Here is a 16,189-nt window from a genome sequence, read left to right on the forward strand (position 1 = left end):
TAAATGGACCTTCTCAAGCTTCATTGTGTTGCTAGAACTGAACTTAAAACCACTTTGCGCTTGTAAATGGGGGATGAGGGAGAGAGGCAGCCCAGGATCTGACTGCTGCAAACCCTCCCGTGGGTTTCTGCTAAAGCTTTTGAACATGGTGGCTGTAGGAAATTCAGAGTGACTGGAGTTGGAGCTGCCTTGCTAAAAATGAATAAAAGTAGCTGGAAGGACTGAACAGAGACTTTCTGTATTCCAGTGACTAAAAAGAAGGGTAGTTTTAGTTGACCACTAATGTTTGAAGACTGATGATACTTCTAAAAGTTTCCAAGAAGGTACTTGAGAGACATGGGACAAAAACCCCAGGGCCTCTAAAATAAGAGATGCCGGGTATCTGATAGAATCTATTTTGGCTTTGTTACAGGACAAAGAAGCACAGGTTTGGGGGATTTTTTTTTTATTTTTTTTTTATTTTTTTTTTTATTTTTTATTTTTTTTTTTAGGAAATACTTTATGGATCTGATTTGAGTACCTGGTACTAGAGGTATTTTAGTGGTCCATGATTTGATTTGTTTTATAACAGCTACTGATACTGTCTTGCTTTTAAATGTATGCATAACATTGTAATGTGATGTTGAACACTTTTGTCAGGAATCACAGTATTCTGATCTTAATGCTATTGCAGGGGCTAAAAAGCTGCAGCTTACTTCTGTTCCAGAAGGTTGTGACTTAACCGTAATTTAAGAGAAGGAGAAAGATTAGGCTTTTCATTTTGAAAATTTCCACCACTTACTGTGCTTTATATGCTTAGATGCATTGCCTTAAGTTTTCTGCAGCATCTTTGACTTTGAAGATAAGATTCTCAACAGTATGCATCAAATTACTTTTCATATAAAACTCCATTGTCAAAAGAAATCCTTTTGTATGCAATAAATAAAATGTTAGACTGGTATCATTCAAAATCTGTTTCTTATGCAAGTTTTTTTTTTCCTCTGTCTCCTCTTGCTCTTGTAAGTTTTGGTCCCTAAACATTCCTTTGGGTACATGTATTAAGTGTTATGGGTACTAACTGAGGAAGAAATTACCTCAGTGAAGGATCGACGTTTAGCTGCAATTAATTATGTGGATAAGCAGTCACGTGGAACTTTGGAATTCAAAGCCAATTTGGGGGGATTGCAGAAGAATTGTAATTAGACTTTTCAGCCAGTTTAGCCCACTATTGTAGTGTTCAAGTCTCTGAATCTCGGCACTCGTTATTAAATTAACTTAGTGAAATTTAAAGTAAAAGCTGTAACATGCAGCTGTTTGGACTGGTTTCCTGCAGGGCATTGTGTGAAGCTGCTCCTTTGAACGAGGTCGGTCTGCTCTGGGTGGTCCCGCTGGTCCTGCAGTGCTGGCCCCCACAGCTGCCACCCATAATAACCTCGATGCGAAGCGCAGGTGCCTCCATTGCTTCGCGGGCCTCTCCCCAGCTGTACACGGCTGTTACCTGGCCGTTCCCCGCAGTGCCGCTGCTTTTGGGGTTAAAACGTCCTTTTTTGGGACCGTGGGCTGGGCCGATCCCCGAGGGCGGGGCCGCCCTTCCCTTCAGGGCCTGGAACCGGAAACGGCTCGGACCGTTTCCTGCTGGGGCGGAGCCTGGGCAGGCGGGCCAATGGGACGCGTGCATTGTACGAAGTTAGCCAATGGGAGAGCGGGCCGGGCTTTAAAGGGAGTCGCGGGAGCGTGCGCCTGCGACTACCGTTTGTGCTGCGGAGTGGAGCGGGTCCCTCACGCTGCTGCCCGTGACCATGGCGCTGCCCGCGGCGCGACGCGTCCCCGTAAGTGCCGCGGCGGGGGGCCGCCGATCCGCCCGTGGGCCTCTTTACCCTCAGGCGGCGCGGGGGCCGCGGGCTGGGAGGGCGGGGGCTCTGCCCTGCGAGAGTGGGGGGGGTAGCTCTGGACGCTGTGTCCGGCCGGGACCCCACGGTGCTGGGGCGGTGCGGCAGCGGCCGGGCCGGGCCGTGGCGGGAGGCTGTGGGAGGTGTGAGGGGCCCTGGCCGGGGTGTGTGAGCGGTGTGAGCGGCCTGCCCCGTGCCCCGCAGAGCGGGCCCTGCCCTCGGATGGCTCCCGGCCTTGGCCGCCCGCGCCTCCCCCGCGGAACGGGAGCGAGAAAACTAAAGCTATGGAATGGGGGAGGTGTGGGAAGGGACTACAGAACCTTTCTCTGGTGATCGTCTACGGGTTTAAACTGAACTCCACGAGAAGCTTGAACCCTAGTAGTTTCTTCGCTGTGCATAACAAAGGCTATCGATTTTTGCGTGTATAGCCTAGTTTTTAATTTATATGGTATATATGTAACAAAGAACTTGCTTTTTGCGTCTTCTTGGGAGTGCTGCTGTAGTTACAAAATGTGTAAGTATAATAAAGGGTGAAATAGGAGGTGAGCACTCTTAACCTTACCAAGAATGAGATCGGGTGCATTGCTCTAATTTTACAACTCAGTTCAGCGAGTACAGTGCTCTGAAACCTGTACAGAGGAGACTTTCCTCTGAACGAATGTAGGAAATAAAAGCTGGTTGAGCAATGGATAGCAGGCACAGGGGCACACGGGTACAGTGGTGGTAAGGGTGTAATGGAGTTGGGCATTGGCAAATCGTTAGTCTCTGACTCTTAAACTTTTGGAATTTTACCGTTTTAGGTCACTAGAGGGATGGAGAATGCTGTGTCTGACCTTAGAAGTAAAGCAAAAACTCACCTTCCTGGCAGAAGGGCTGCCTTGGAAGAAATCGGAAATAAAGTCGCAACAAGAGGAACACGCCTAACTAAGGTAAAGGAACATTTGAAATCTCTGTCTGGGGAAGAGTTGGCCCCACTGTACTAATAATAGTTGTTTTCACTACAGAGAACAGAATGCCCCAAGGCATCCATAAAACCTGTGAAAGGACCTAGCAAGACCACAAATGGAACTGTACTGCGTAAAGCTCCAGCTGCTGTGAATCAAGTAATTAAGGAAACTGATGTTCCAAAGGTAGGAAGTGATGATTTCTGTTTTGATTTTTAATTTTGATTTGCAGCTTGGAGCTCTGACTTCAGAATAGTTTGTCTGCTGGAAAAGGTAAGCCTCTGTACTGAGGTTTTGGTTTAATGCACGTTGTACTTACAGGCTGACGTTCCAAGTGGCAGAACAAGCTGTTGAAGTACTGGATGAAGTTTCTGCTTTAGCTGGCAGTTACTAGAAGGTCTTTGGATTCTGTTTGTGTGACATCTCAGTGAAAACTTGCTGCACTACAGTGCAAGCTTGGTTTCAACTTGTGTCTAAAGAAATTGTGGTAGTAATTGGAGAAACATGGAAACAAAGGAACGGTGAAACTTAACCAGTAGAGACATAAGATGTGTTAACAGATACGGTGTGTTCCTTAGGCTTTGTCTCCTGTCCCTATGGATGTATCCATGCAAGAGGAGGATTTATGCCAAGCCTTCTCTGACGTGTTGCTCAACAATGTGGAAGACATTGATGCTGAGGACTCAGAGAATCCCCAGCTGTGCAGTGACTATGTCAAGGACATCTACCTGTATCTGAGAGAGCTTGAGGTACGATGTGTCACATCTGCACCGCTGCCTGCAGCGTGGGTGACCTCCCTGCTCACACAGCTCTCTCCCCCCCACAGCTGCAGCAGTCTGTCCGCCCCCAGTACCTGGACGGGAGGACCATCAACGGGCGCATGAGAGCAATCCTGGTGGACTGGCTGGTCCAGGTCCACTCGAGGTTCCACCTCCTGCAGGAGACGCTGTACATGTGTGTTGCGCTTATAGATCGCTTCTTACAAGTAAGATACCTCTCAACTCGGGTTCAGATCGGAAGACTTATTCAATTGCTGTGTTTTTAAATGAGTTTGGGATTTATCCTTTCTTTATAAATCTAAGAACCTGCAAAATCTGCTCTCTGTGCAAGAGCTATTGTAGTGTGGCATCTTAACTCTGAGGCTGCTGCCCTTTTTGAGCCTGTCAATACAGACACTTCTGACTCAGAATTTATGTTATAAGAATGAGCACTGCCATACTGTTAAACTGATAAATTTGAATCTGTTTATTTAGAGTTTGACATTTTGGGTCCTGCTTTTTAAATTCCCGTGTTGCAGAGTCATCCAGTACCTCGCAAGAGGCTTCAGCTGGTGGGTGTAACAGCGATGCTTGTAGCTTCAAAATACGAAGAGATATTGTGTCCTGATGTAGCAGACTTTGTTTACATTACTGACAATGCCTACACCAGCAGTGAAATAAGAGAAATGGAGATGATTATTCTTAAAGAATTAAACTTTGATTTGGGACGACCTCTTCCAATCCACTTTTTAAGAAGAGCATCAAAAGCTGGGGAGGTGGGTGCTCATCCTTGTTATCTGGCACTTTCCTATATTTATAAAGTCTGTCAGGATTGCTCCTGGCATTTTCATCATGTGATCTTACTTGCCTTCTGCTTAAATGCTGGATGAGGAAATACTCGGCTCTGAAACTCCACCGTGTGGAGTAACAGGGCAGTGTCACTGTGGCAGCCAGGAGCAGTTCACGTTTGTATTTACTGGGGCCTGTGTTCAGTCCTAGTGGCACTAAACATTAAACTAAACATACCTTAGAGCAGAACCCTTGCTTTTAATCTTTCTAATCCTGTTGATCAGGGTATTTACTCCTAAAACACTACCAGTGTTGCAGTTATTTGTAACTTCTGGTTGCAAATACTGTTATTTAAGAATCAAAAGATAAGCTTTCTATTTGATCCAACCCTTTTTTCCCCACCTCAGTAGTTACTCAGGTGGACTGTCCACACTTGAAGTGGGCTTCCAATTACCTCAACACACCACTGGGTAACTCGATGTAGTAAGGTTCTCCTTAAGTCATTTTGCCCTTCCCTACCCTTGGTGTGTTACAGAGGAGCACATGTATCCCCAGTTGGGCACTGCAGTACCTGATACTGCAGTTTTCTGTTAAAATCCCTCACTTGGCTTCGTGTGTAAATTCCAAATGGCTGCTAGTCTAGACTGACTGGGACTCTGGTCTGGATGTGGAGATGAATGCCTGTTAGAGAGGATGGCCCCCAGACTGCAGTAAAGATTTTGCTGACTATTTTTGTTTTGTTATTGAATACAGTAATCAATTCTGAATGATTATGATCAAGTGAAGTGAAACCCTGTGTATTAACAAGCTCTCAATCTGGTAGGCCGACGCTAAGCAACATACTCTGGCAAAATACCTGATGGAGCTGACACTGATAGACTATGACATGGTCCACCATCGGCCTTCAGAGGTTGCAGCTGCTGCATTATGCTTGTCACAGAAGATCCTGGGACATGACAAATGGGTAAGTATTTTAATCAAACTTGTTGTGAGGGGTTTCTTTCTTCAGTCAATGGAAATGAACCACTAAAACAAGTACTTCAGAAAATTGTGTTGAAGTTGGTAATGATGGTGATAATGCTGGTGCTCAAATGACAGTGAGATTGTAGTGGTATATTTCTTTCTCTACCTACCACTATACATTAGGCTGTTCAACTATCTTTTTCAATGTGAACACTGTGGTATGAAGGGATTTTTCTTGTGAAAGCACAGAAGGTCACACTAAATAAAGGTAGTTCATAATTCTTGCAATATATGTAGCATGATGAAATCCTGGACCATGAATAGTGAATTGTAATTCAGGTAGTGGTTACTCTTGCAAAAATTGCTTCTTTTAAAATCCTCTGCAGTGTAGAAATATGGTCCTTGAAACTGATACATCCAGACTTCTGCACATCAGAAGTTACTCTGGATCTGTCATTTAAACTGACAGCTACAGTTTCCAGCACTTGAGGCTTAGCTTCAAGCTAAGGGTGTTTGCTGCCTGAAGGGCCTGTGCCTTGAGCAGCACTTCCCCCTTCACAAATCTCAAGTTTCCTACTGTTCTGCTGCAGGGCACAAAGCAACAATACTACACTGGGTATGCAGAAGACAGTCTTCTGATGACTATGAAACATATGGCCAAGAACGTGGTCAAAGTAAATGAGAAGTTAACAAAATACACCGTAAGTATAATGACTTAAGTCTTCTCTTTAATGTTTTTAAAATGTCTTTGCTGCATATTGTGGCTCCTTAGGTAAATATTCTGTATGTTATCTGAAAGCATATGCTGGTCTGACAAGCCTGTGAGAGGCTGTTGCATTAGTTTTAACACCAAAACATTTCAGACTAACTGTGCTCTAGCTACTTTGGACTGGTTCACTTCTGGTCTTGTTTGCTTGTTTTCCAGGCAGTCAGGCTAATTGACCCAAAATCATCTGCCTGAACATAGGTATTGTATGTGTAAGTCTTTTGTAACTGTCCTTCTGCCTCTGCAGGCTGTAAAGAACAAGTATGCAAGCAGCAAACTCATGATGATCAGCACTATCCCTCAGCTGAGCAGTGAGATTATCAAGGACCTGGCTGCATCACTCCTATGAAAACCCTGGGCAGAGCCAAGGCCTGATGGTGTGTGTGTGCACTTTGTCTTGTCTGCTGAGGCAAAACCACTGCTCTTTGTACATAGAATTCTCCAGCCCTCCCACAGACTCTGCAGACTCGCCCGGAAGGTGACGTTTTAAACTTGCTCTGTAACACAACTTTCTACCTACCAATAAAGCTCCTCTCTTTTCAACACTGTGTGACTCTCTAAGGTACTCCCTAGACATGTCTGCAACCTGCTGGCCAAACAGGACATTTGACTAAATAGGTGATTGATATGATAACTTGCAGGTAAATGGGGATGATTATTCTCCACAGTGGTTTCCAGTGAGAATCTCCAGGCTTTATATAATGCATTGTATTTATTAACTTGTTTTCACTCTTCAGGTTAGAATGAGCAGGCAGACAGTTCATCTTTTTTTTGTGTACCTTAAAGAATACTAAATATGTACTTTATTTCAGTGCCTTGTCCCAAGGAAATATACAGGAATTGATTTTTTTGTTGGTGGTGGTTGTTTGGGTTTTTGTTTGGTTTTTTTTTTGGTGGTTTGTTGCCTTCAAGTTAGGGGAAAGAAGTAGGCTGGCTTCAACAGGTATTAACCTTGTAAATCTTTGTGTTTAGGTCAGCATAAGGCAATGTGTTCTCTGTGTGCCTAAACAGAGGGAGCTAAAGTAGGAAAATTCTAAGTCTCCTGTGATGCTAAGCACTGTGCAGGGGATGTAGGTGTGGAACTGTAGGGATGAGACCTTTTGAAACCAGCTCAGCTCTTAAAACCCGCCCTACTTCTTGAAAAGAACAACCTCCTTAGCTTTTCATACCTGTTCACTTGCCCACCCTCACTTCTTTCCTCCTCCAGCCCCCACTTCTCCAGTAAATCTCCGTGCCTGGGATAAGAGTCAACCCTCCCATAAATTGATTCTTCCTTGTCTTTGAACATATTACTTTTTCTTTGTTTCTAATCTTAATGTATCTGTATGCTGACAAGGAATACAAGCATTTAAGTAATGCCACTTTTCTACCTCAATACCTTATTTATTTGTTAAATTAGTAACAGTAAATTACAGAGCTTTTGATATTCTCCAAGTTACACTAAACTCAGTGCCTCCCTTCCAGCCCTAACCATTCTATGATTCTTCCAGCTTCTCTTCATGAGTGTGCAGGCTCTGATGAAGGGAAGAACCCAGTGCTGCAGCAATTACCAAAACCTCAATGCTTCCCTGTGGGAAGGATGTTGAAACTACTGGTTTTTATCTTCTGAAGCAGGAGACTTCTCTCCCATAGGATAAGCAAGCCTAGCATTTACTGCACATGCTCTTTTGAAAGCTTGATCCCTTGTGTGTATATAATTCCCCCCTGGGCTGAAGTCCTAGTTTCTGGCTCTCAGAAACAGCTTCTAGAGTCAGTCATCTCCTAAAGAAGATGGGAGTTTGTGTGCCTAAATTAGACTCAGGTGATGGTTTAGGAGGGAGGGCATTCAAGACTTTTAGCTGTATCTTAAAGCTCACACAACTCATAATTACCAACATATGGGGGGTGGGGGGGTTAACTGCTCTTAACAAGAACAAAATGCAATGCACAGCACTGCAGGAAAATGATTTGGTTTGGAGTGAAGGAAGGGTGCTTTGTCTTTAGAACTCAGTGCAGTAAAATCTGAAAGCCACTGTTGTGAAGGGCTCAGTTTGTACATGGAACTGAGAACAAAGTGCACAGAGAACAAACCTGTTGAGCAAACTGCTTCCTGTGTTTTATTTCATGGAGGTTCAGAAGGCAAAGCATGAATTCTGGTAATTGCAGGGCAAGCAACAGCCACTCTGCTGTGGGAGGCAATCAGACTTAAGCAGTAACACTTGTGCTTTTACCATTTAAAAGGAGTAGTGCAGATCTGTAAGTACCTGGCATAAAAATTCTAGCAGTACTACTAAGAACAGTGGACTACTACATAATACATTCATACATGTTTCTGTTATACTCAGTTTTTATATACAGAATACAATTTCTTTCTATGCAGAACTGTACATTTATAGACACACTTCTTTTAACAGGTAAAACAACAAACATAAAACCAACATGGGCCAGCCATATTATAATATAAATCTTGAAGAAGGCAACATTGTATAGCATACAGTACTATGTGGTTTTCTTTTTTAACTTTTTACAGTGCCTGTTGGAGTCCCTAAACACAAACTAGTTCCATTACATCTCTGTACAGAATTACTTAAATAGACCATCACAGTAGTTTTTTAGATGGTGGTAATATCCCAAATGAGCCTAAATCTTTTTGACGTAGCAGCATACTTAACATGTTCCCCAGAATGATCTGCATTAGAGGAAATGTGCATTTAACATTATCTTCAGTAGATATTTAAAAAGGTTACTGATATTCAGCTGAAGGCACTTATTAAATACACCCCTTTCTCAGTCCCTGGTCCCAGGCTGTAAAGCACCTGTTTCAGGAAGATGGTAGGTTTGAGTATTCTTCACTTATCAGGTGTTTAAACCAGGTTTTAAATATAATAAATAATTGATCAGTATGTCCATTGCTGTATGCTTCTGAGACAAAAGATCACAGTCTGTGCTGTGGGTAACTCTTCCTGCTCATGTACAACTTTACTGGGGAAAACACTGCTGAGAACAGCACATCTTGGAAGAACAATGTCCTGAAGGCAAGGGAAAAGGCCTTCAACCACTGGTAACTTCATGCCAATTTTTCTCTGACAGTCTTTTATATCTTGGTGACATAATTGTTGGGAAACAGACCTTGTTTCCCTCGTAGTCTTCCCGTCCACCAGCCAGAAGGATCTGTAACAAAGACAGCAAGGTAAGTAGTCAGGTTCTTTAAGGCTTTTTGTTACACTTCTTGCAAAGCTGTGCCACAGTGAGAGGTTTCTTGGGGAGGAATGAGGGGACATGGTTTGCAGAACCTGAGCTTGCTCATCTTTTGGCCACATGACTTTGCCTTAGGATGTTGCTTTTGAGACCCAGAGCTGGAACTGCTTGATTACTTTTTAATTCTTGTTCTACAGCTGTGGCTTAGGTTGATTTTTAATCTAGATGACAGTCATCTGTGGTAGAATTACTCTCTGACTAAACTTGCAGCTCTGCAGTACCCTGTGATTCATGTCACAGATCTGTCTCGGACGTGCTGTGGAGTGAACTGGTTTGGTTGGTGTGGGTCTGGAGGCTCCTCTGCTCCCTGAGCTATCAGAGAAACTTGCAGGGTAACTGTGGGGTGGCCTGGAAAGACTTGTCCGTCCTTCTGGCCCTGTGCCTTCAGGTGCTGAAGTAACAAACCCTTTCTCCCCCCGTACCTTCTTTGATGATCTCGATCACGTCGTTGGCGTTAAAGCTGAGCTCGTCCGTGTCCTGAGCATCGTATGCATACAGTGCCCTGCACTGAGGTACCTGAGGCTTAGGCTTGGGCTGGGGTTTAGGCCTTCCTCCAGCTGGTGGGGGGCGGTTTGTGGTCTGCCTGCGAACACTGAGGGGAGAAAAAAATGTTAATGTGTTTCAAAGCCTAGGACTCGAACCTAAGCTTTTCCAAACCCCTCTGTCTTACTGAATTCATTTTAAAGAATATCACAGAACAAGAGAAAAACTGTTTTCTTATGTCACAACAATTAAAAACAGCAGTATGAGACTTCCCTGTGACAGGAAGAGAGTTGCCATTTGTTTCCTACAGAAATAGATGGTAAGTACTTCCAAACAGCAGTTCAAATGCAGAGAAGTTTTAGTGCTCAGGCTGAAATGGAAGCAACTGTGCACATGCAGTTCATGCAGATCTTTGTATTTACACAGCTTAGGCTGTCTCTCCCCTTGCCCCAATGTCACCAAGGATTTAGTTTTCAGTATTAAAAACAAAGTTCTAGCTCACAGGCTTGCTACTTTACCATTCTTGTGACTAAGCTGTAACAAAGACTGCATCTCTTTTAAGTTGCCTCAGACTCCAGGGCCATCTACGGACTTGTTCTGTTACAGCCAACTCTGAAGCAGCAGGGGAGATGCTGCACAAACTGTCACAGCTGTGACCACTCCAAAGATTAGGAAGGGGAAAGAGGGAAGAAATGCATTTTGCCAGCTCATCAGCTAATAAAGGCTGGAAGAGAGAACAGGTATTAGACTTAATATGTCAGTTTAAAATTAATAATAAATGTGCTGAATGACTGAAAATGGTGTAATGATGTGGAGGAGAATGAACTATGATCGTGTCATGTAAATGCCATGATAACATTACACAGCTTTTGCAGAAAAGGTTTGTAGTTAGTTACACAAAGTCCTAGGCCTAATATTTGTCAATACACCTCTGTCTAGTTCTTTGTGTTGTGAACTGCACCAGAAAATAATCTTTAAAGTACAGGTTATAAATTGAGAACTGAAATGCTCCTATCTAATATGGGGGAGATCTCCTGCTCTGTAGCACTGTATTGACTATTCCTGAAATACAGTATGTTGTGAAACCTGGACCTATGTATGCAAATTAAGGAATTCAGCACAAGTCTTGGAAAAGTAGCTCAGCTTCTGTTCAACCACAGTAGAACAAGAACATCTTAACTGAGCTGTTCTGCTGGTGGGAACATACTGGTTTTAACCTTGGTGTTGGACTGGATTGTTAGTACCAGTGCCTCCTTTTTGGCAGCTTTGCTAAAAATAAACCGAATTCTAACTCTCAAACACCATATCTGCTTATATATGGCTGTGGTTTGAAATACTAAATTCACATGGTCTGCTACCTTGGCTGGATTACTGGTTGGGATTAGGGACAAAACAAACAACCCTCACTCCCCAACTTCCTCTTCCCTCCTTCCTCAGAATTGTAAAGTATTACTAAGTGCACTTCCTCTAGAGAAGCTTGGCTTCCATGAAATCCATCTGGAGGGGAGCGATGGGTGCCTGTTCCCTACTTGCTCTGGTTGCAGTTACTGCTGTGGCTCTTTGCTGGGGGTTTTCTACCACTCTGAGTATAGAGTTACTGGTGAAAACTGGGGCAGATAGTCAGGATGTTCTAACACTGTGTTTTATTGTTTGCTGTTTTCCTTCCCTTGGACTACACTGACCATAGTTTAAGTGTTAATGCAGTGACAGAAGCTTTAATGCTTCCTAATCATCCTTGTGAACTCCTGAGACTGAAACAGGGGGCTGTTGGTGCACACCCACAGCATCAGGAACTGTGCTATGTGATGTAAATGATCTTTTGAATCCAACCTAATGGTTCCTATCATCATGTACTTGGTGGCTGCTGCGTTTTACAGCAATGCATGTGTCAGTCACAGCTGCTGACAGAAATCACAAGGGCTTTATCCTGCAGCTTATGAGTTTTTGTGTAGTCTCCAGACAAAGTAGAGTCTATTATTAGTAAAACAGCTTTATCAAAAGAAGGTGACATGCACTGAGAAAATTTCACCACTTAAAGGCATGGAAGTTATTACAAGATGGAGGTGTCTGAAGGTGTTAGCATGTGCTGACAGTTTTGGAATTGTTAAAAATAACTTGTTTCTGATTTCTTTCTTATTTGAAGATTAATCTTAAACAGAAAAATGCTCTAAATATGCTTGAATGGCTAACACTTGATGCACAGTGGGGGGAAATGACTGCCATTAGTACAACTGAAAAGGCCTCTTTATGTGCCTAATTCTGCTCAAGGGCTCTTTGTGTTTAGGAACTAGAAAGACTCTACTTAGGAACCCTGTGCACTTTTGATACTCCACATCTATCAGTTGTGCACACTTTATGTATTATTTGATTTCTGTGAGGTGTCCAATGCTCACCAGAAGCAACAATGTAAGTAATATGCTAAATCAGCCAGTTGGATCACACAGGAAAAATACTTAGGCCAATAGGAGAATTTAGTGCAGGGAGCTTTTCTGTTGACTGACAGCTGAGAGGGGTCCGTTTGTACAAAAAGTTGCTCTTGATATCATTAAAAATAAGTTGGATTGGTTTTTTTTTCCTGCTTCTTAAGAACCCTCATTTATGTGGATCACTGGAGAAGGGGACTGAGCTGTTCCACATAATCTCAGAGTTTTTCAGGGCTGAGAGCAATTGTGTTAAAGGGCTGCAGAAAGTCAGGTGGAAACCTGGTGAAAGTTTGACTTAACCTTGATTTCTCCCAGATTACCCCAGGTGCTAGCTCTTGCACATTTAGCAAAAGGATTTGCTGTTAGGCCTGGGAGTTTGGGTCCCAACTGACAGCTCTGAGTAGAAGTACCATGACTGCTAAAGTGTCAGTAAGGAGCAAGAAACATCCTGGAACAGGGCATGTCACTGCTGTGTTACTGCAGTTCACAATGTATAGGAGGGGAAAAGAATGTGTTAGGATAGGATTCATGGGAGGCTTTTAAATCCTTGGGCAGTTCCTCAGGCAAAATTCATACTACAGCAGTGTCTCAGGTTTTACTTCAAACTTCTCCAGCACCTCCAGGAGGTACCTGGTGCTCCAGCTGTAGTGGTGAGCAAGGACTGCCCTGAGTCAGTGAGAGCACTGGTGCCAGGTAAAGCCAGCTGCTGCCAGGAGAGTCTGCTCTCACTGTGCAGCAGGGAAAGAGCTGCTGGAAGGGAGGGAAAGAGAGGGACTCGAGAAGCTTGAGGAGGGCACTGAACTCCAATTTACAAGCAGAGTTCTTCACAGGAAAAAATCTAAATTCCCTTTGGTTTTTCCCTCAGTGTTATTTGGACAAAGATGTAAGAATGATGGCTTGTTCAACACACATGGGGTTTTCCTACATAACAAGGAGATATTTATCAGATGTTTACCTGAAGAGCTGTGGAGTACAGACTTGTGTCTGCACAAACCATTACTCTGCAAAGTTACTACATTACACCTTATCACAGTGGATTTTTATTCTTATCTGCTAATGTAACTTCCCTTGATTTAATATGCCCTGGGACAACCAGCTGTTACTAACTGTAATTTATCTGAGACTTGGTTATATCAGAATTAAATCACACAAATAGGAAGTCATCACCAAACTGTTTCCTCTAAACCACATTCTTTTTTCTTTTTTTTCCATGGAACTGCTGAATAGGCAGCAGTCTTGGACAACTAAGTGACCCTCAGATTCCCACTATAGTAAAGCTCCACTGATGTTCATTAGAGACTGGAATAAGGGCTGAGTTAAAGCAGAAACTGGTAGGTCACTGAAAAACTTGAAGCCTTTAAAAATTTTAACATTCAATTTTAAGATATCAAACTAGAGCTGCTTCACCTTTATGATGGAATATGTGTTTGGAATCCCATGGAAGATGATGATACCTTTGAGTACAGCTCAACAGCACAGTCTAGTCACCCATGAACACACTGTTATCAGTCACCAAGAATTTGTGTGTGAAGCTATTAACAAAAAATGGACATCTTTTTATCAGATTTTATGTAAAATCTTACCCAGCTGCTCCTTGGTCAGGTACTTTCAAGAAATCCAAGCTTTCTGGCTGCTGTGAGATCCTGCCTGACCCTCCTGACGTTTGCCGTGGCAAAGCTGGTCGTGTCATACTCGTGTACAGGTTTTTCTGAGCAGCCCATTGATTTCCTGGGACATGAGGATGGGCCGTGGACTGTGGGGGATTTATTACTCCATTTTGCTGCTGACCTGGAAGTAAATAAAGTGTGAACACATCCAGTCCAAACTCCAGTTCAATAAAGGTAACTTTTCCCTCGCATTGATGGCTCAGCCCTCAGGTCCAACTGTCAGAGCCTCACCTACCAAGGAGCCTGAAAACAAATTCATGTTCAAATGGTGATGTACACCCAGTTTCTGGTCTGCTGACAACCTGTTTTGGGTTCACAACTTCATGGGATTGTGCTCAAGCTTAAAACATGGGCTTTGAATGTTACACGCAAACAAGAGGACTGGCTCTCAGCCAAATTCAGCTGTTAGTGAATGTGGTGCCACTCTTTAAAACACTGCATAACTTTTTATCCAGATAAGGGTTAATCCCAAACTAGCCAGAATTGCTGGGAGTCTTTTCTTCTTTTTCTTGTGAAGTTCAAACTCAGTCTACCCCATATTCAGGGAATTTGACTGTTTTTATTAAGTTGCTATAACTACTTGTCTATTTTAATAAGCAAGGGGGGGGGGACTTGGGGTTTTTAAATTAGCTTTGTTTAAAAAACCCACCTTGCTGCTACTTTGATAGTTGAAAAGGAGTTTGAATTTTCTAGGTGATGACATGGGTAAATGCCTTTAAATAACTAATTATGACTCTAAATTGAATTTAAAGCAAACCCACCCATGTCTCAGCTACTTGCAGGATCAGGGCCTAAGGAGCTCCTCTCCATGCTTTACCTTCCTAAAGCCCCTACTGAATAAAATGGGAGCTAGGCTTATATTCAAAATCAGTTTGTTTAGTGATGTGGGTGAACCTGTCCTTTTTCCACTTTGATTATGCCTGTTAAAAATCAGCAGAATGAACAGCTGTGCAGAGAGGAGAATTCATAATCATGACACTGGGAAAAACCTTACTGCCTTCAACAGCTGGTATCTGCTTCTGATATTCTCTTGATACTGCAGCAGAGCTTAAGCAGCCATAAATAAACCTCACTTTGCAATGTATGGCACTGATATTATGGTTACATAAATAAAGGTTTGGGTTCTTCTGAACATAGACATAACAGTCTCTTCAGCTACTGGACCATTGATTTCAAAACAGGTCTGAAAACAGCAGAATCCATTTCAAATGCTCAGGACAATGGCCCACAATGTTACTGTTCACTGTCTCATTTGCTGACAGGTCAGCTCTTTCCAGTAATTTCCCACTTCAAGCAGTTCTTGCAGATCACACAGTCCTGAGTTTGACTCATACAGCTGTGAGGATTTGGAATTGTCTAGTTAATCTGGTGACCAAGACTGGTCACACCCCCAAACTTCCACCACTAGCATTGTTCTTCTCCATAAACAGCAACTGACTGAAAGAGAAGCCTTTGTTAAAAAAAAAAGTACTCTGGGAGCGTAAGTAAAAAAAAAAACCTCTTGGGAAACGTTGGGTCAATGGAATATTGTTCTGCCCTCTGAGTTCACAGGCAAAATTAATCGTATCTCCCGAGGGCAGAAGTGAAACACCCTAAAATGACATCAGTCCCATGTAGAAAAAGCCAGGCTGTTTACTGGCACAGCTGATCTGCCCCAGCACACACCACAGCTGGTTACATGTTTAACAGGGCAGGACAATGAGACATAAATTGCATTCTGTGGTTTACTGGCACTGAAAGCAGTTTCACTGCAAAGCATTGTCTGTGGCTTGACAAGCACACAGCTTTGACCCTTGGAAGTGAAGAAGGCTACAGGGTTAGTGTTAGTGGCTGAACAAGTCAGCATCCACGACAACAAGGACACCTCTGGGGGAATACCAGTTCAATTGTCTGCAGACTCCAACAGTACACTTCATAAAATGCCTACAGATATATGTTTTCCAGTCAGGATCTTTTAAACAGCAATTTAAACCTTTACTGTGATTTTTTTTTAATGGGTAAAAATTATCAGATGACAAGAGTAAAGTGAAAGTTTTAATCTGGAATTTTGCTTTGCCCGAGGCTAAGAGGACTTACCAGGGGGAGGTGGTGCAGCTCTCATAGGATAAGTCTGACTTTGAGACCTGTTGGAATACCCTCTACTCTGGGTAAGGTTCCGTCTAGTAGGACCTAAAAGAAACCAGCAATATTCTGTTATCCTTTCAGAGTTACATTAATTAAGTCAGTCCAGAGCCCCTGCTCTGTGATTCAACAGTGCTGATCTTCAGGAATAAGGAATCTGACTGTTGGCC

General features: G+C 43.1%; 2 protein-coding genes across 4 annotated transcripts in view; one reads left to right on the forward strand and one right to left on the reverse strand.

The window, feature by feature from the left end:
• The first annotated feature begins 1,740 nt into the window (after positions 1-1,740).
• CCNB2 (cyclin B2) lies at positions 1,741-6,631 on the forward strand. The gene is made up of 9 exons (XM_027736960.2): positions 1,741-1,808; positions 2,669-2,797; positions 2,873-2,998; positions 3,391-3,561; positions 3,639-3,797; positions 4,110-4,346; positions 5,183-5,323; positions 5,913-6,023; positions 6,336-6,631. The coding sequence occupies exons 1-9, from the start codon at positions 1,779-1,781 to the stop codon at positions 6,435-6,437; spliced, it is 1,206 nt and encodes a 401-aa protein (XP_027592761.1). The 5' UTR covers positions 1,741-1,778; the 3' UTR covers positions 6,438-6,631.
• A 1,530-nt stretch (positions 6,632-8,161) lies between these two features.
• The window catches only part of MYO1E (myosin IE), a 79,755-nt gene continuing 71,727 nt past the window's right edge, over positions 8,162-16,189 (reverse strand). The window contains exons 25-28 of one of the 3 annotated variants that reach the window (XM_027736911.2): positions 15,975-16,067; positions 13,815-14,019; positions 9,748-9,917; positions 8,162-9,238 (exon numbers count right to left, since the gene is read on the reverse strand). In XM_027736911.2, coding sequence (XP_027592712.1) covers positions 9,162-9,238; positions 9,748-9,917; positions 13,815-14,019; positions 15,975-16,067 — 545 coding nt within the window. In that variant the 3' untranslated portion in view covers positions 8,162-9,161. Of the gene's footprint in view, positions 9,239-9,747; positions 10,533-13,814; positions 14,020-15,974; positions 16,068-16,189 lie in introns of those variants that run through there. The other 2 variants (XR_003543648.2, XM_027736914.2) reach the window with 2 other exon arrangements.

Source organism: Pipra filicauda, unplaced genomic scaffold (assembly GCF_003945595.2).
Source record: "Pipra filicauda isolate LSUMZ 115617 unplaced genomic scaffold, ASM394559v2 scaffold7_size6619720_pilon, whole genome shotgun sequence".
NCBI classification, from domain to species: domain Eukaryota; kingdom Metazoa; phylum Chordata; class Aves; order Passeriformes; family Pipridae; genus Pipra; species Pipra filicauda.